Consider the following 20,063-nt stretch of genomic DNA (forward strand, 5'->3'; position numbering starts at 1 on the left):
CACTTCATGGAGCGTTGTGAGCTTGCAGACCGGCAATTTTTCGGAGAGCGACGCCGCCCGCCGTACGGCGACGTATCATGACATATAGGTCTGCATAGATAGGCTACCCGGCCCGGAGAAGACATTCCAACATAAACATTCACAGAAACCATTATTATGTCCGTGTAAATAAAAAAATCTAATCACAACACGTACCTGCATCCATGTCCTTTCCATATTAAAGTCGTTACTCCTCGCCGGGCCGGGTAGGTTACCCAGGCAGTGAATGAATGAATGCTGGTTATTATCAGCTAATACCGATCTTAATAGACTCTACAGCCCTTCATGCCGCACACACACAGTGTGACACACACGCACACACAGAGGATGATGATACTACAACGTCCAGCCAGACATCTGTTCTGTTCTGTTGGACTGGATGATGGAACATCTGTCCGAGCATTCAATCAACGCATGCAAATATTTGTCCAGATGTTTCCTGCATATCATGATATCCAGCAGCAAGACGGTTAAAAAGTCATCCAGTTTATATATAGAAGGCAGTATCAATCATTAATAGAGAATCACACAGAATGGCGTTTTTTAGGTTGTCTATTCAATACGAGGTGGGGCTCAACCAATCACGTTGCGAGGTTAGACACGATTGGCGTGTCAGTGACCAATGGGGTGCCCTGAATACACAACCGCAAGTGAACGTCAGCGTTGCCACGTCGGTTTATTATAGGCGACTTTGGGCTTGTTTTTCTGTAAAGTTGCTTGTAAATGTTGGTGGTTGCGGGTTGCGGTTTTTTGGGGCTTGTTTCTAAAGTACAGTTGCTTATTTGGGCTTGTTTCCTGATGTTGTTTAAACCATTGGTTCTCAGACATTTTCATGTCGAGGACCCCTAAATGAATATACATTTGTAGACCCAACCTTCTGAACATATTTTGTGCCAGAGACTCTCATACAAGATTTTGTGGATTTGAAAATATTCTTAAATTTTAACGTTTTTTTCCAAGATTTTTCTTATAGGTTAGAGTGCTCATGTGTCGTTTTATTTGGGCTTGTTTTCATAGACCTGATTGCTTATTTCTATCGTATAATCTGGCAACCCTGGTGAACGACAACAAAATGGACCAATCACTGCTCAGCTTTATTCTGCTGGAAGGCGGGACATAGACAGGTGTCACATACAGCGGTGGTATTCTTGTCCATTTGTATAGCAACACAATAATAAAATCAGTGGTGGAAAAAGTACTCACATTTTTTACTCAAGTAAAAGTATCAATACTGCAATATAGATATACTCTGTTACAAGTAAAAGTCCGGAATTCAAAATATACCTGAGTAAAAGACAAATTACTCATTATGCAGAATGTTCCATTTCAAGTTTTCAAATGTATTAACATCTTTTGAAAATAGTAGATCTACAAGCTCACAATGTGTAGCATTGCAACGCATTGTGAGCTAGCTTGTAGATCTGCTATTTTCAAATGGCCGAAATGTAAATAGGGCCAAAGTGGTTAATGCATGTTTTGTGTAATAACAATATTGTTAAACTACAGAGTAACTAGTAAATAAAGTTTTCAAATAATTGTTGTGGAGTGAAAGTACAATATTTGCCTATTTGTTATATCTTTTTTGTAATCTACATTGCAGTATTGATACTTTTACTTAAGTAAACAAAATGTGTAGTTTTTCCACCACTGTCTATCAGAATCGTTTTATTAGACAATTTAAGTAAGGCCTATGTTTTAAATAGGAGGACTTTGACTTCCCAAAGAAACATATGAGAACATTAAAAACAGTAATTCATGTGAAAGAACAAACCACAAAAATAATTTGCGGAGATTATTAACAATAACCAATGACTTGACTTGAGTGTGTAAACAATCGGCCAGGTGTAAATCTAAACTAAATCCTATTATGAAACCGGCTCAAAAGTGTTTAAAAATCAACACAATCTCTGACGTTTCAAGTTCAAAGCTTGACGTTTTTATTCTGTTTACTTTGTTGCCATCAGATGGTCATATGTTGATACTGCAGCTTTTATGAGATAGTTAGCTCCTGTGTTGGAAAAAGTGAGTTAATGTATGTTTGTTTTATGCAAAAATAATCTACAAAGTAAGTTTTCAAATAATTGTAGTGGAGTAAAAGCACAATATTTGCCTCAGAGATGTAGTGGAGTAGAAATAAAAGTACTGAACATTGGAAATAATCCAGTAAAGTAAAAATAGGCAACCTATTTTTTTTTTTTTACTTTACTTGAGGTCTTGAGGTCGTACATATGTTGCCTACTTGTTACTTTACACCACTGGTTGGTTCCCTGGTTTTAATGTGTGAGTGTGTCATGTGCCAGGTGTTACGTTACTTTTACTTCTTCTCCACTACATCTCAGAGGCAAATATTGTACTTTTTACTCCATTACAATAATTTGATATATACAAACTTTAACTATTATTTGAAAATAGCCAATCTACAAGCTCACAATGCATCACATCACGAGGCATTGTGAGCTTGTAGATCTGCTATTTTCTAAATATTTTTACACATTTTATACATTAGAAAACTTGTGAAATGGAACATTCTGCATGACATTTTGTACTTTTACTCCAGTACATTTTGAATTCCGGACTTTTACTTGTAACAGAGTATTTCTACATTGCAGTATTGATACTTTTACTTAAGTAAAAAAACATATAGTACTTTTTCCACCGCTGAGAAGAACCACTTTAAGGTTTAAAGGTGTATTGCGGTCATAGCCGCAATACACCTTTAAACCAGTGAGAGGCGGTAATGAGCCAGTTAGTGTAGCGCTTACATCCTACTACAAAGGCAGAAGAACAAGGAGCTAGCTAGCGACATCATTCAGCGTGTAACGTAACGACCAAGATATACAGAAAACTCTTCAAGGTAACGATTACTTTATGTACTTTTCTTTACCGCTACTCGTTGTAAACACGTACCTAACATTTGGTCTCACCACACGGTGAAGAAAGCTGCGTTTTAAGAAGCAACAACAACTAATGAACGTGAGGTAGAGAATATGTCGGCGGCTAACATTAGCATGTACCTTCAGTTTGCCGTTGTCACGTCGCAGTTGTATTGAAATGGGTTAATGAGTGTGATCTAGAGTGTGTGTTTGCAGATTACTGGTTGCGTCATGCAATTGACCGAACATTTAACGGACCGCATATAACATGATATAAGATAGTATTTCTCATGTGTAATTAATTGTTTGACGAGTGAATGAAGCTGGCTCTTTATGTGCTAGCTTGCTAACTAGCCGACTAGCAGCCAGTGTTGCCACGGCGGCTTATTATAAGCTACTTTGGGTTTGTTTTTCTGTAAAGTTGCTTGTAAAAATTGGTCGTTGCGTTTTTTTTTGGCTCGTTTCTAGGCTCGTTTCTAAAGTGTAGTTGCTTATTTAGGCTTGCTTTTTTCATTATTTATTTAAACCAGTGGGTCTCAAATATTTTCAGAAATATTTTGTGCCAGGGTTCAGTGAGCATTTGTGGTGTTAAAATGTTTAAAGAAAGTATTCCAAATATTCCACATTTTATTGCAAGAGCTTTTGAAAATAGCCAATGCAAATTGGTTTAAAGGGTTTATGTGGCCTAGTTGCTGCTTTTGGGCTTGTTTTCCTAGACCTGGCTGCTTATCTCTCTCACAAAACATGGCAACACTGCTAGCGGTGTGAGTTTGAATTAGGGGGAGAAGAACGCCTGGAGTCCATTGTTTATGAAGGGAGAGAGAAAGGCTCTGCTGGGGTTTCAGGCTGTAGCCGTGCGTACCATGGTATTATTAATCACTGTTTAATTGATTACATCTCGCCGTCAACGTGTTTTAATCAGCGTAAGAACATTTGGACATGTTGATGGATGAGTCTCGTCTGCGGCCTGCCAGGCCAAGTTGTTTGTTCACCAGATGAAGTGGTGTGTGTGTGTGTGTGTGTGTGTGTGTGTGTGTGTGTGTGTGTGTGTGTCTGAGAGAGAGAGAGCGATCCTCAGCTGTTACTCTACACCTCTGTAACTGCATGACCTTCCTCAAATGCACATCTCTAATGTCATTACCTCATATAACTTAAACTGTACTCTCCTTGTTATTAATTGAATTACCCAAGAGTATATAAAATAAACCTTTTTTTTTTATTACCTCAAATAACTTAGCCTACTCTCCTGGGTATTAATTTAACTACCCAGAGTGTGCACAATTAACCTTTTTTTTAATACACCAAATTAAATGAATGGAAGATTTCACTCTGTAGCTGCCGTTTCATTTTGTGCCTGGTAATTTAAATGCTTGTAAAGTTGGGCCTTTCTGGGAGTCCCAACCTGACCATATCACTTTGTTTGAAAATCACACATTTTCACTTCAGTGAGCAACACTCTCTCATATGGCAAAATATTAATTATTTTTTTATTCTTTGTCGTCCCTGACAGCATGGCTGAGAACGATGTCGACAACGAGCTGCTCGATTATGAAGAAGACGAGGAGCCACAGGGAGTTGCTGAGACCGCAGCCCCAGCAGGCAAGAAGGAGGTGAAGGGCTCCTACGTCTCCATCCACAGCTCTGGTTTCAGAGACTTCCTGCTCAAACCTGAACTTCTCCGCGCAATCGTTGACTGTGGTTTTGAGCATCCCTCAGAAGGTGAATAGTTATCATTGTAGATCAGGGCCGTAGAACTCATTGTAGGTCACACGGCCGGCCGCCGGACCAGCTGTGTACGGGTTTTTCCCAAACCTGCTTGCAGGTGTCTCAGTCGCTACTACTATAACTCTAACATTTTTTACTTTTTGTGGAACCAAGCATTATTCTCTCTTACACACGCACACACTGGTGATGTGCGTGTCCAATCTGTACATCTTTTTTTTCTCATGAGAAAATGGGTCAGTGGCAACAATAACGGATTTGAAACAACACATTCATCTATTGAGTCTGTAGCCTTTTGTGTATTGCATAGGCTGTCGTTAAGTCCAGTGACTTTGGCATCTTAGTGTGTGTGTGTGTGTGTGTAAAATTGTCAAATGATTCCATTTGTACACTTTTCAGAGTTAACCTGAATAAAAAGTCTTTCCGCACACTCCAATCTCTGCAAGAATCATCTACTCTTGGAGTTCAATTAACAATGAGGCTTTTACTTTGCACTTAACTTTTATGCAGAAAAAATAGCATACTTCAGCGAGCACAGTGATGAACATCAGGCGGAGTTGACACATGCATTTCAAATGAAATTGGGAGATTAATAGGAGAAATTACAAATCAGGAGCACAGCGGGAGACGGGGTTAAAAATAGAGTCCTTCGAGAGTTGGGAATATTGGCAGCAGTAATATTTTGTCCATGTTGTCAGTGAGCTACACGCATTGACTGTAAAGAAGGGTCTCGGATAGTTGGAGACAGGCTGGGGTCTATTCTCTTAAGTACATACACAACAATCTGTTGGTGCAGCACACTAGAGCTGCAGGAAAGAGTGAGGATGAATGTTGTACAGATACAAAAATGGATTTATTTTATTCCTCAAAACCATCCTGTGGGCTGGATTAGACTCCTTCGCAGGCTGCCAGTTTGACACCGCTGCTGTAGAGTTTGGACTGGAGAACTAGTCTTAGCTCCTTGTTCTACATGCATACATACTAGGACTCATTCTGTTAATTTCTACATTACATGCCTAATATTTCAATCTGTCCGATTTCTTGAAATTGTCACTAAATAAGCAGTGCCACTTTTGTGTTTCAGTGCAACATGAATGCATACCCCAAGCCATCCTGGGAATGGACATCCTGTGCCAGGCCAAGTCTGGTATGGGTAAGACGGCAGTGTTTGTATTGGCCACCTTGCAGCAGATAGAACCTGTGGATGGTCAGGTGAGTTGGCCATGACACTAATGTTATAAAAATACTTTTTTTGTCTAGTCCTAGCTACATCTCAGATCCTTTATTCTCCTCATATAAACTCGAATCATGGACATCTTAGCCCGACCTGGACAGGTGATTGGGTGTTTTCCTTCTGGGCGCTTAAAGTCTTTGGAATGCCCTGTTTGGCAAAATAATTCTATAGAATTGCATCAACCAATTTTATTTCCATTTAAAAGTTTCCCTGTGATGTTTACTGTACAAGGTTGTCAAGAATTGGACAAGACGTTAATGTTTTGTCTGTATTGTCCAGAGCATCTTAGATTTTAAACATAGGGCGTATATTTTTTATTGGTCAATTTTGTCATTTAAAAAAAAAGAATAAACTAACATTAAAGGTAATTAAATAGCCCTTATTTAACGTATAAAGGGGCTAATCTCCTCATCTCTTCACAACAGGTATCCGTACTTGTCATGTGTCACACACGAGAGCTGGCATTCCAGATCAGTAAAGAGTACGAGCGCTTCTCCAAGTACATGTCCAACGTCAAGGCAGCTGTATTCTTTGGTGGCATGGCCATCAAGAAAGATGAAGACGTCCTGAAGAAGAACTGCCCCCACATCGTTGTAGGAACACCAGGCCGAATTCTGGCCCTCATTCGCAATAAGACCCTCAACCTGAAGAATGTGAAACACTTTGTTCTTGATGAGTGTGATAAAATGCTGGAACAGTTGGGTGAGTGGAGCCTATGAAAGATTGATTCTCTTCATTGTTTATTAAGGGGATGTAGTTGGGGATATAGGCTAGTTTACAAGTCTCAGCAGAACAATGTCTAATTTATGCTCTGTAGTACGATAGTGTTGACCCGGTTTTACCTTAAATATCTGTTATTTTCAGCAAGTGACACCGTTCTACTAAATTATAAATAAAGTTTAAGGGACATTGTGTTTAATTTGAACCTATTGGGGGTTCTACTTTGACTCACAACCTTTTGGATGCCACCCCATCACAGACATGAGGAGTGATGTGCAGGACATCTTCCGGCTGACACCTCACGAGAAGCAGTGCATGATGTTCAGTGCCACGCTAAGCAAGGAGATCCGTCCGGTCTGCCGCAAGTTCATGCAAGATGTGAGTTAAAGCCTCTGTTGACCTAAAGTACTGCCTTTAACCTATTTAGAACCTGTTTGGGGCTACATTATTTCTAGCTATGGATTTGATTAGGAGGACATTATCTCATATTATTCATTTTTGTCTGTTCTGTGGTTTTGTTGGATTGCATGATGATTAAGAAGATTCCTTTTTAAATTTGCATCCCTAATGAGAATACACTGCTCCCCTCCATTTTTAGCCCATGGAGGTGTTTGTGGATGATGAGACCAAGCTCACCCTCCACGGCCTGCAGCAGTACTACTGCAAATTGAAGGACAGTGAGAAGAACCGCAAACTCTTTGACCTACTTGATGTGCTCGAGTTCAACCAGGTACACTTACACAACTGGCAACTGTTGACTAACAAATATGAGACTGTATTTTGGGGGTTCTATGGGTGTAATCTTCTGCAAATGTTGTACTTGATGTTAGTTTGTGTAGGTCAGTGTACGGATACCCAGCTACAGTAGTTTATCATTTAATGTTTGCAATTTACCTCACTGCAGCCCACTTCTGTTAAAAAAGTGGTCATGGTGTTTCTCTGTAGCTGATTTGGTTTGGCCAGGTGAAACGCTTCTCCTGGCCTGATGTTCAAAGGAAACGGTTTTCACAAAGCCACAAGTGTACAACAAGCTTTTTTTTGCTCGTTCCCTAGAAGGAGATATTTGTGTCCTTTTAGTGTATGTATACCGCTCTCGGTTGATGTACCTTTACTGTTTGCGTGTCCTATTTAGGTGGTGATCTTTGTGAAGTCAGTGCAGCGCTGTGTGGCCCTTTCCCAGCTGCTGGTGGAGCAGAACTTCCCTGCCATTGCCATCCACAGAGGCATGGCTCAAGAGGAGAGGTATGGACAGCTGGACACAGGGTTTCACATCTTCTCCAAACAGAAACTCGATATTTGAAAAATACTGGTGTTGCTGTTTATGAAGTCCTATATATTTATTTGACAAACAACATTATTGACTCCAGTTCTGGGAAGTGCATAGAGAATTAGAATTGGTGTTTTTTTTTTAATTCATCGTCATCAAAAGCATCTGTTATGGATCAACGTACTATAGATTTGTTTGGTTTTTCTTTATGCTGCTATAAAAGTGTCAATTACAAGTTAAAAGGAAAAGAATATTGCTTGGATGGTTCAAACATTTTGTATGCAGCATAATCTGCAATAAAAATATATTTGAAAGTTACATAAGTTACAAAACAATTACAATGGTGTGTTGTGGGGTGCCTGGTGATGCAGCTAGTTGGTGCATTAACCACAAGCTCCTTGTGAGTCATGAGGACCAGAGCTCAATTCTAACAGCAGTTATGTCTCGAAAGTCTCTTCTTTCTCTGCCATTTGTTTCCTGTCCCTCTACACTCATAGCTAAATAAAAGCAAACCATCTTTAAAAAAAGTATCTTGTATTACTGCTGTCGGAGTATTGTGTGAATTGGGATTTGCACTGGCTTGCTTTATCTCTTATTGATTATGTAACTTATCACACCCAGGTTATCCCGGTACCAGCAGTTTAAGGACTTCCAGCGACGTATCCTGGTGGCCACCAATCTATTTGGCAGAGGCATGGACATCGAGCGCGTCAACATCGTCTTCAACTATGACATGCCAGAAGACTCAGACACATACCTTCACAGAGTCAGTACAGCATTTCTATGGCCTCCTATGTAGGCTATGTCTGTGTAGATGTTATGCCTTTAAAGACCGACGGCACATTTGTCCAATTAATTATATGTGTTCTCAGTGTTTATTGTTTGTATTTCACATTGTTGGTTTTATTTTTTTCCACCTTTTTTGTTGCACAGTCACTTCATTTCTCCTCCCACATTCCTACTCCCATTCCAGTTTTTGTTTGTGTTCTGAGCTGAGCCCTAACCTCCATCTTCTTTCTCCATCAGGTGGCCCGTGCTGGCAGATTCGGAACTAAAGGCCTGGCCATCACTTTTGTGTCAGACGAGACAGATGCCAAGACTCTGAACGATGTGCAGGACCGCTTTGAGGTCAACGTAGCAGAGCTACCAGAGGAGATTGACATCTCCACCTACAGTAAGTCCCCCTTGATGGAAGCTTAAAGCGACATTGAACTTTGTAAGAACCTGGGGGCCTGATATATGGCCTAATGGTGTCAGTCTTTATCTGTTGCTTCTGTGCTCCATGAGCAAGAAACCAGAAGTAGCAACATTTCCATTTTCTTTCACTGTACAGCTATAGCGGATAAGTAATCAAACCATTGCAGAAGCTTTGCTTCTTTGACATGGAGGGGGTTCCTACTACACTGTTAACAAGTATATCAAGTCTGGGATCAGAGAGAAACCATTTTACTGTAATCTCAAGGTTTTGTTTTCTATACCTGCAGGAGAGATGATACTGCCATTTTAAGAGTGGTTGCATATCCAGGTCTTGCTGTTATCTAGCTCAATATTACTTTTCCATTATAGTTGGGTTTGAAAAACATTCTTCTAAAGGGAGCGTAATCCCAATTATAGTAGTCTTAGACATGTTTTACTGGGCTAAAAATAACCTGTCTCCTTTCCTCATTTTCAGTCGAGCAGTCCAGATGAATCTGAAGTCTTCCCCATTGAAGATCCATGTGTGGCCCTCATTCTCAGTGTGTATTTGTTGACACAGAAAATGTGTGTTCATTTTAAAGTCCCCCACCCCAGTCTCCCTTTCGACGTTTATAATCATGCAACTTTTTTTTTTATTTGATCCTGTCTCTGGAGGGTTGTTAAAATCCTTGTTATAACGTGGTTGTATTTTTTTGGTTAATGAAATAAAAACTTTTTATATCATATTATTTTACTGTGTTGATTTACTTAATCAATAAACCTTTAAACGTAGGGTAAGTGATTTTCTTTGGTTAAAATAAGTGTTAAATAGTTCTATTTTATTTTGTACTCCTTGCTATAGAGTGTTTGTTCAGTAACGGGAGTCTCCATGTCTCTCCAGCTCTTTATTAAGCAGAAAATACATTTTCAGGTCAGGATATCAATTTTATCCAATCAGGATGGAGAACTCGGGATACATATTAAACAAGTGAAATTGGAAGTGATGACACAAATAAATGAGGAGTTAAAATCTGAACTGGAACAATATAAAAATTTAGCTGATAAATGGGTATTCCCTCCTGATTGGCTGAGATTTTGTCACCAACCTGAAAATGTATGTTCTGTTTATTAAAGAGCTGGAGAGACATGGAGGCTCCTGTTACTAAACACACACACTATAGCAATGATTACTATCAGAATACAGTGCTTTATCTTTTAACACAAAACCTTTTGTTTTAACCAAAAAATATCACTTACCCTACCTTTTTAAATGGTGTATATATAATTGTATATATACAATATATACAATATATATAACCTAACCCTACTACTACTACTAATAGTAAATATTAGAGTGGTCTTATATGAAATACAAAATGATCCTTACTGCAGGTGGCAGTATCACCGTGGCATGAATATCTACTATAGCATGTCTACCTGCTGTGTACTGACATGCATTGCCAATTGAGATAATTTGAAACTGCAAGTAGAGTTAAAATAAAACTCAACTGAAACCTGAGCACAGGTTCACATGGCTTTACCCACACTAACTTGGGACAGATATAAAGCCTGAATGCCTTTATCTATGAACGTGTGTGAGGTGTGGAACATAAAAGTCAAGGACACAATTGTTGGATTGAAATAGTTTATTCATCCAGACACGATCATCCATCCGTCTTTAAAAGGCTCATATAAAGAAATGCATTTGATGCAAAGAAAGAAATTGGAAAAAGAAGAAAGAAATGTTCCAAGGACCTGGTACTAGTCCAGTCTCAGCTGGACACTTGTCTCGTTTCCAGATAGCGTTCCTTTTAGTTAAACAGTCCGTAGGCTAAAAGGAGCAGGGCTATCATTCATTACCATCCGTAAATCTACTTTTAGATGGCTTGTCATTTCAGCACACTGTAAACAACTCCCAACATCGGTACACTGTGTACTTGAGTAAGAAATTGGTTTCTGTGAATAAAAAGTAATAAATAAAATATTTTTTTGTGCTTTTTGCTTCATGCATGCTCCTTTTGGGACTCTTCCACATAATGCGATTCTGTTTTTCTTTCTGCCTGTTCTGGCTTGTCAAATCTTAGTCACTACTCTCACAATGTGAGATATGTCATCACTAATATCACAACAGACAATCCCTACGGAGCTACTGATGTACTGTAGGTGAAATTGCATATTGCAGTAATATGTGCGCTGCTGCCCAAACAAATTCATAAGTTTCAGTACAGGACACGCTACTGTGTTCCTGTTGTCTTGTTCCTCCATACAGGTTAGGCTGAGGACCTGAAAATATCCCTTAACATCTGGCCCAGCAATTGGTCCAGCGTTCTAGAAGTCGAGGGTACTTCAAGGCTCTATTTTAGGACCCATGTCTGTTTGTACAGGAGTGGACTGGTATACATTTCAATCCACTTCAACCACACATATTACAGTTTAGTTTGCCTATATTATAGTGAACAAACCTGTCACAGTCGCAGGCCCTTCCTGCCTGTAGTCATGACAGGTCAGGTTAACACCCTGTAGTCAGGGCCTTCACCCAGTTGAGCAAAAAGGCTCTTTGTCATAAACATCTTCCTTCATCAAGAAAGAAATGAATTGGTTCAACCAGCCAAAATTCCCCACACATTTAGTCAATGAACTTGTGTGTGTCACCATACATCCAATGCTGCGGTGGGAGTGCTACTTCATTGAGATGGCCACAGTCGTCACTGCATTTACAGGACTGGATGAACATGGCGGACCTCTGGAAGCGCTCGCCATCGGGGCAGACGAAGCTCAGCGGCACAGTGCGCGTACGGCGTGGGGAGCAGCACCGCCCATCTGCACACCCACCGCAGTAGTTGGGTCGGTAGAGCCGGATGCTCAGGCATTCTCCGTAGGACAGTCGTATGGGTTCCGGTGCTTTGAGGGTTGGAGAGCACTTCTTCCCTTTCTAAGATAAGATAGAATAAGACGACACTTCAATGACCTCTGGTCAGCTGACGAAAAGATGAACATCACTATGCAAAATTTGTATGACTTCAACATGGATAGGAAAATCAGAAGCAGAATCAGAATCACATTCATTTGTCACTTTCCCCATGTTCTTACAGTACATGTACATACAGAAAATGAAATACCGTTCCCCCTCAGTCACATCAAGCCTATCTAAGAAACATATAAAGACCCAAACTAAAAACAGCATAAACAAACATCACATCCTGTAAAACACGCATTTAATGGATTTCAGTGAAAAAACATCAAATGAGCATTGAACCTTTTCATAACAGCCGTAATTTCACATTAATAGTGTAGACTTGAACTCATTTGACATTAGTGAAAGCTGACAATTAAACATAGGCCTATGCATTATAGTAGGCTATATATACTCACTTCCTATATACTCATTATTTATTAGTACCAACAGGTTTAACTCATTAAAAACAGCAGATAAGAGCAGTTAGGGAGCGAATTCAACGTCCACAGCTTGTGTCCAACAGGATTAATATAGATGTACCACTTCCCCTCGTTCTGGATACACGGACAAGGTTGAGCTATGGACAGTTGCTTGTCAGGAATGCCAGGGGTGGGGGACTATATTTAAAAAGGCGCCTGGCTGCCACTGAAAACACCAAAGGCCCAAGCCATGCAGTTCCCACTGGATGTAGAACCTGGCTTCCACAAAGTATCTTAGATTATCTCTATCCTTTGGAATGAAGATTATGTTAGTGCAAAGACCACATTTATTCAGTGACATAACCAAGAAGTCTTTTAAGCCTCTGATTATTGTTATCTAAGCAGGGAAAATCTAAGTTCTGTGTTATTTTTAACCTCAAGACGGTCCACAATTTGCTTCATGCTCCAAGTGTACCAAGTACAAAATAATTTATTTTGGCCAAGTCCCTGCATAGTTAGGGATGGAAAATAATTAATAGAACCTCTGTGCATGTGTAAATATAATGTAAAGTATTAATGTTTAACCAGCTTAACCCCCTATTTTGGGCATGTTATTATAGGTGAAAATGTAAATACATAAATAAATCTTTTCACTATTCCTCCTATGACAAAGTATATAGGGCACAGCAGTGGTGGCCATTTTGTGGTTCCACAGATAGAAAGCCGATGCATTTTTCCCATCGAGATTTTTGAAAATATATATTTAAGCCTGCAACCAAGCCATCCACGCTCCTGGTGAATCATAAAACATTTGATTCTGTGTCAAACAATATTTGAAAACCGCAAAAAAAGGGTATTTATTAAATATAGTATATAATATAATTAAAAATAGTCAATCTACAAGCTCACAGCGTGTTGCATCATGACGTGTTGCAAGCTTGTAGATCAGCTATTTTCTTTTGCACAACACTGTCATTATGATGAAGAATAAAGTAGGGCATTCATTTCTGAAAAAATATATAAAAACATAAAATATGGAGATACATGGTTTCTGATGTAATTACTTTTGAAATGCACAACAGCACTTTACTAAGACTGTGCTGGTAACCTTTTTAAAGGATTGCACCATGGCACTTTACCTATATGTGCTGTGTTGGTAATTGTTTTGATGAATTGCATGTCATACATATTGTTTTTTTTTTTATGTTTGTTTATGCTGTTTTTAGTCTGGGTCTTTTATGTTTCTTAGATAGGCTTGATGTTTTATGTTGCACTGCAAGTGACTATGAGGGGGAACAGTATTTAATTTTCTGTATGTATGTAAGTACATGGGTTAAGTGACAAATAAAGTGATTCTGATTCTGCACAACAGTGGCGATAAAGTAGTTCGCCCTCAGGGACAGTCTCTGCCTCGGCTCTTACACTCACCTTTGTTGGGAGGGTCATCATGCCCTCACATGGGCGTACGGTACATATTCTTGTCTCTCTCTCCAGCTTACACTGGGGGTTGTTGTTGGTGATGCGTGATGACACACCCATCCCACACCTCCGTGAGCATGGAGACCAGGCAGTGGTCTGGGCCACACACTGGAGATGGTTCCATACTGGAGTGAAGGAGAGAGAGAGAGAGAGAGAGAGAGAGAGAGAGAGAGAGAGAGAGAGAGAGAGACACAGAGGAGAGAGAGACAGACAGACATACAGACAGATAGACAGACAGACAGACAGACAGACAGACAGACAGACAGACAGACAGACAGACAGACAGACAGACAGACAGACAGACAGACAGACAGATGGAGGTAGAGGTAGAGGTAGAGGTAGAGGGGCAGAAAACAAAGAAAGTGATAAGGTGAAAACCAGTGGTGGAAGTACTCACATCTTTTACTTATGTAAAAGTATCAATACTGCAATGTAGAAATACTCTGTTACAAGAAAAAAATCCAGAATTCAAAATGAACTTGAGTGAAGGTATAAAAGTAGAAAGTACTCATTATGCAGAAGGTCCCATGTCAAATTTTCAAATGTATGTAAGCTCACTTGTAGAGTGGCTATTTTCAAATGGCCGAAATGTATATAGGGCTGAAGTGGGTAATGTATGTTTTGTAATAATATTCAAAATCTACAAAGTAACTAGTAACTAAAGTTTTCAAATAATTGTAGTGGAGTGCTCCAGTTAAGTAAAAAATACCTCAAAATTGTACTTAAGTACACCACTGGTGAAAACAAAACAGAGACATGCTATGATGACATACTGTATATGGGCTGTAGGGCCAGGGCATTTAGGGGACAGCATTCCCCCTGATAACACAAATGATCGAATGCAAGTACACTTCTTGCTTAATATAAGATTTTAAGGGGAAGTACGTGTCGGTGTCAGTAAAACTGATGTACCCACTCAAAATTACCCCTCTGAAAAAACTTCCCACTATCACAGAATAAACCAAACAGAGACAATGAATAATATACACACTCTCTATCTTACCAGGCCACTGTTTATAGCCTCGTTTGTTTTCCCAGCCCTCAGGGTTGTGTTGGGCCAACTCATTGCCCAGTGCCAGCTCATTACCAGGCTGGTATGGCACAGGAAGGTGAGATTTGGACTGGTGTTGCCGTATTAGAGGCACCTGTTGTAGGGACAATAATAAGATACAACAGAAATTCTATCAGTGATTTATGAATCCTGCAGTTATGATTACATGTTGTGCATTCACTTGAATGAAAATCCTTTGCTCCTATGAAAAAGTGTTTATCTTTTCAAAGAAGGCTTGTTGTAAAGGCAGATTTTTCTTTTCTGAACTGGCTCATTAAAATGTGCCTTTCATACGAACTTAATGTCATTCAGGGAGTATTACAATATGATCTGATTATACAACAAATTATCAGTATACACCAATCCCTTTACATGATTAATGATACTACCCATATCATTAAACCACCACCATTAGTTAATGCACATAAGCCCCTGAACAAATACTATAAATCGGACTGTCCCTTTTATTCATGGATTTAAGTATAAAATGCTCTTATGCAATGTGATACTGCTGATGAATCTCATACCATGAGAAAAAATGCAACCATAATTGAACCCTGACTAATATACAAATAAACGTGCCTTGCCTTCAATCATGGTACTCTGTAGGTCTCAATAACTTACACAGAATGTTTGGAACTATGTTTGTTATGATACAGATGAAAAATATCATGTAAAATATCATGTAAAATAGAGATTGTATCCGGGCCATTAAGTTAATAGTTGATCAAACCTTATGTTTAGGTGGCAGGCGCCAGATGTCCTTATGACAGTCAACATTGAAGCAACACTGCCCTGGAACCTTGATCAGCCGTGGGTAAGGACAGGAGAGAGATGCTGGGGGCAGACGGTTGTCACAGAGAGGGGCACAACCCACAGCACCATCAATGCAGGTGCACTGATGCTTGCAGCCAGCCTGGAAGCTCTCGCCATTCTGGTACATTCTGCCATTGTACTCACAAGTCCGGCCCTCCAATTTTGCTGTGAAGACATGGTGAAGGCACATCTTGTAATAAAGCATATCATAGGCGTGACGTTTGAAAAGTTTTTTCAAAGAAATTCAACAAATACAAAATAATCCGAATATGCAATGCCTTGTAGCTCGTAGATTGGCTATTTTTGCCATGCGACACCATCCTACTATGAAGTATAAATCAGACGTAAGTGCTTAAACACCTATTCCATAGGTGTTTAACCACATGAGCCTGATTTCATTTGAAGCATTAATCATATTATTGTGATTCATTGATATTTTCTGAATATTCTATTATTGTTTATCACGTCATCGTTAATAGCAGTGACTGAGGCAACAGGCTGAAAAACAAAGCCAAGTGACAACTGTGTAAGTGAACGCACGTGGCATCGCGCCCCTCGTCGCGGCCCTCATCAAATCACCTTTCGCCCAATGCGGCCCTTGCCCCAAAATGAGTTTGACACCCCTGACCTATGGTGTTTCACATTTCCAACCCGTATCGCAACCGTATCAATAAGGTCTCTTTTGCACATTCATGCCACCAAATAAAATTATGAGCAATAGGGATATTTTAGGATTCTTGGGAATCATCCATGCAATGTTTGGTATCTCAAAGATGTCCACATGATTTTTAGCATGTCTGTCAGATTCTAAAGACAAGGCTGTGCTTTGAAATCTGAAAGGGATCTTTTGACAGAACCTCCTCTGACAATCCTGGGTATGTCTGAAGGGAATTTGTCGCATTCTCTTGTTTCAACGGTGGAGACCAGTCATCTTGCGCAATGTTTTCCCTGCCTCGTGACAAACAAACACAGAATAACGTGATACCGCACGAGCACACAGAAACTCACACGGTAGAAAGCTAGGATGTGGAGCGGTACGGGTCAGGGAAATATCACAGGAAGTAGAGACAGACTCCTTGTCACCAAAGCTTTGAAAATAAACTGCTATTCATGGAGCTGTCTTCACATGGCATGGAGGGAAAGTGTATTTTTAACTCTAATCCCCCTACATCAGACATTCACTACACATTAAAATACCCCTACCGCCATCCAGCTGGGCAGTTGTACGGTGTGTCAAATGTTGGGGTGCTCTGGTGACTTTCAACACATGGTTGAACCTTGGGTGACAGGGTCACATGTAACACCATGCAGTACAGCACTATGCTGGCCATATCGCCTCCCTCCATGTTTCTCTTAAGGCATAGGCATAAACAAATAAAATACAAATCCCTGACAAAGAAACAAATATATGGAAATTACTTTTTGTTCAGAGTTACCTATCTACATGGCCTCAAAAGGCTGTGTGCCTGCAGTGTCACATAACTATACAGCATGCTTCAACCATCACATTCAATTCAAATTTAGACTACATCTTCACAATGTGTTTCTGCCCTGTAGTTGTAAGCACACTTCAATGTACAGAAATATAGCCCGGGGGAAACCCCCAGCCCCAAGGACGGGGTGGTAAAAGGAGTGGAGAGAAATCACCTAACCCAAACGACAGAGAGAGAATGTACTGTGTTATAATGATTAACATGGCAGAGCTATAAAGTCATTTCGTCACCAGGTGCTATTTACTTTAAACGTAAATAGTACTAAGGGAAGTTTATTAGTGTTTACTTATAGGGATTCACATTGTTTTAACTACTAGAGGAATGTGGCCACCCACCCACAGCCCTCTCTGCCCGCACACATTACATTTCCTTCGCTCCTCACCTCGACAGATGCCCCAGGCCGTGGTCACGTCATTGCCATAGTTACACTCCAGGCCCTTGTGGTGGTCACAAGGCATCATGGGACTGCAGTCTTGGTTAAGCTGTGCGGCGCACACCTTGCAGCACCCGCAGCTGTCTGGCATGGTGCTCACCCCAGGCGGACATGCCAAGGGCTGTGCAGGGCACTCACACACCGCTGGGCAGCTGGCAGTCACCTGGAGGAATAACGAGAAAAAATAGGGGGAGAGTTTCTTCAGCCTCCTAACGGAAATGGTAGTTCTACACGATGGCTCAACGCAAATTGAGAATAACTGTGAAAACATTCATTGAATAATAACTCTAACTGAAGTTGCTATTGCTTCTTTGATTGATTCTTTAGAATTTCACTTTGCATTTCAATTGATTTGCTGAAATATTGTTGAAGTTGCCACAGAGAAATTTTCAGCTGTCAAATATAAGGTTAATGAAGGCCATTGCACCAAGAAAACCAAAATCTCAGTCAGTAAAGTGTGTGTGTGTGTGTGCGTGTGTGTGTGTGTGTGTGTGTGTGTGTGTGTGTGTGTGTGTGTGTGTGTGTGTGTGTGTGTGTGTGTGTGTGTGTGTGTGTGTGTGTGTGTGTGTGTGTGTGTGTGTGTGTGTGTGTGTGTGTGTGTGTGTGTGTGTGTGTGGGGGTAGTCCAGTAGTAGTTAAGCAAAAGTTTATTAGTTTAAATTTCAATTAGTGTTCAGGTAATCTGAGTTCCCAGAAGTTTTCGCCAGCTCTCGGCGAGGAACAGTGTTCAGGTGGTAGAAATCAACACTAAATCAACACAATCTCGGTTGGTACAGTAAATAGGTTGGTGACTGTTTTTGAACTCCCGACAATGAAACTGGCTCTTATCACTGAATATAGTGTGGCAATCATGTGTGGTGTGTGTGGATAACAGTAGCCAAAGACAAGTCAGTTCTGGACCTTGGTGTCTAGACAGCTTAGGTTTTTATGCCCAATGAATCTCCTCCTGACTTATGATTTGAGTCATGCAGCACTGCACTGTAACACTGCCAAGTTCTTCCAGGAATCAAAGCAATCATGGTCAACAAGCATTAACCTGTCTAGTGTTGGAATAAATCCTAGTTTAATAGACAGTAACTAAGTCTTTAACCTACAATCTGACATGAGAGAGTCAGACACTTAAGACTAAATAGCACTCCCTAAATAGCACTTTCTCTGTAATAATGTGATTATGTACAAATGTGATTATAAATAGCACTTCCTCTGTAATAATATGATTATGTAATAATGTGATTATAAATAGCACTTTCTCTGTAATAATGTGATTATGTAATAATGTGATTATAATAAATAGCACTTTCTCTGTAATAATGTGATTATGTAATAATATAGTTATAACAAATATCTAAATATCTTACCTGGTTGATGACTGTCATTGTCGAGAGAGCAAGATACAGCATAAACGCCATGATTATGACAATAAACAAACAAACAAACAAAAAATGAATACAAAAAACTACAGCCTACACTGAGTTTTAGTCCAAAGACAACTTGAAGAGAGAATGTCAGCACCGTCACTAGGTAAGTTTTCCTTGAATTAAATCAAGAAATTGTCCAAGTGTATTAAAGTTTGACTCCTTCCCCTTATTCCAGGGTTTAGTGCTCTGCAACTGTTTCCTAATTTATAGACCCTACTAGCGAGACAGGCTCCGCCCCTCACCATATGTCTACCCAATTAACATGCGGGCAGCTATCCAGAGACCAGTGGTGTAAAGTAACTAAGTACATGTACTCAAGTACTGTACTTAAGCACAGTTTTGAGGTATTTTTTACTTTACTGGAGTATATCCAATGTTCAGTACTTTTATTTCTACTCCACTATATCTCAGAGGCAAATATAATACTTTTTACTCCACTACAATTATTTGAAAACTTGAGTTACTAATTATGATTTTGATTATTATTACAAAACGTGCATTAACCACTTCAGGCCCATGCATACTTAGGCTACGCTTTGCGACACATTGTGAGCTTGTAGATCTGCTATTTACAAAGCATTTGGAAACTTGTGAAATTGGACATTGTGCAAAATGAGTATAGGCTACTTAGTACATTCTAATGTGAATACTTATTGTATATTTTGAATACCTGACTTTTATTTGTAACAGAGTATTTCCACATTGTGGTATTGGTACTCTTCTTTTACTCAAGTACAAAAATGTGTGTACTTCTTCCACCAATCCAGAGACAACATTCTTAATGGGTGGAGTTAAGAACAGGAGCGAAGTTATAGGAGTTGATTAGGGGGGCGTGGCGCCTGGGCATGAATACGGCCATTCATAAAGATTTGTCGGGACACACTCTATTTATTTTATGGGTTAAAAACTCAAATGTAACCTGGTGCTTTCAAGTCACACTTACACACATTCCAGCCTTTGTGGCCGCC

General features: G+C 39.8%; 2 protein-coding genes across 2 annotated transcripts; one reads left to right on the forward strand and one right to left on the reverse strand.

Moving 5' to 3' along the window:
* Positions 1-2,792: 2,792 nt before the first annotated feature.
* On the forward strand, positions 2,793-9,775 carry LOC311058560 (ATP-dependent RNA helicase DDX39A-like). The gene is made up of 10 exons (XM_084076023.1): positions 2,793-2,893; positions 4,423-4,631; positions 5,719-5,846; positions 6,294-6,570; positions 6,848-6,966; positions 7,187-7,318; positions 7,721-7,830; positions 8,477-8,621; positions 8,882-9,029; positions 9,528-9,775. The coding sequence occupies exons 2-10, from the start codon at positions 4,424-4,426 to the stop codon at positions 9,542-9,544; spliced, it is 1,284 nt and encodes a 427-aa protein (XP_083932149.1). The 5' UTR covers positions 2,793-2,893; position 4,423; the 3' UTR covers positions 9,545-9,775.
* Positions 9,776-10,290: 515 nt separating this feature from the next.
* On the reverse strand, positions 10,291-19,255 carry LOC311058571 (CCN family member 1-like). The gene is made up of 6 exons (XM_084076033.1): positions 19,036-19,255; positions 17,628-17,841; positions 15,670-15,917; positions 14,889-15,030; positions 13,835-14,010; positions 10,291-11,963 (listed from the first exon to the last, which is right to left on the reverse strand). The coding sequence occupies exons 1-6, from the start codon at positions 19,084-19,086 to the stop codon at positions 11,658-11,660; spliced, it is 1,137 nt and encodes a 378-aa protein (XP_083932159.1). The 5' UTR covers positions 19,087-19,255; the 3' UTR covers positions 10,291-11,657.
* Between the last annotated feature and the right edge of the window lie 808 nt (positions 19,256-20,063).

The sequence above is a fragment of the Gymnoscopelus microlampas genome, assembly GCF_963454915.1.
Source record: "Gymnoscopelus microlampas genome assembly, chromosome: 2".
NCBI lineage: Eukaryota > Metazoa > Chordata > Actinopteri > Myctophiformes > Myctophidae > Gymnoscopelus > Gymnoscopelus microlampas.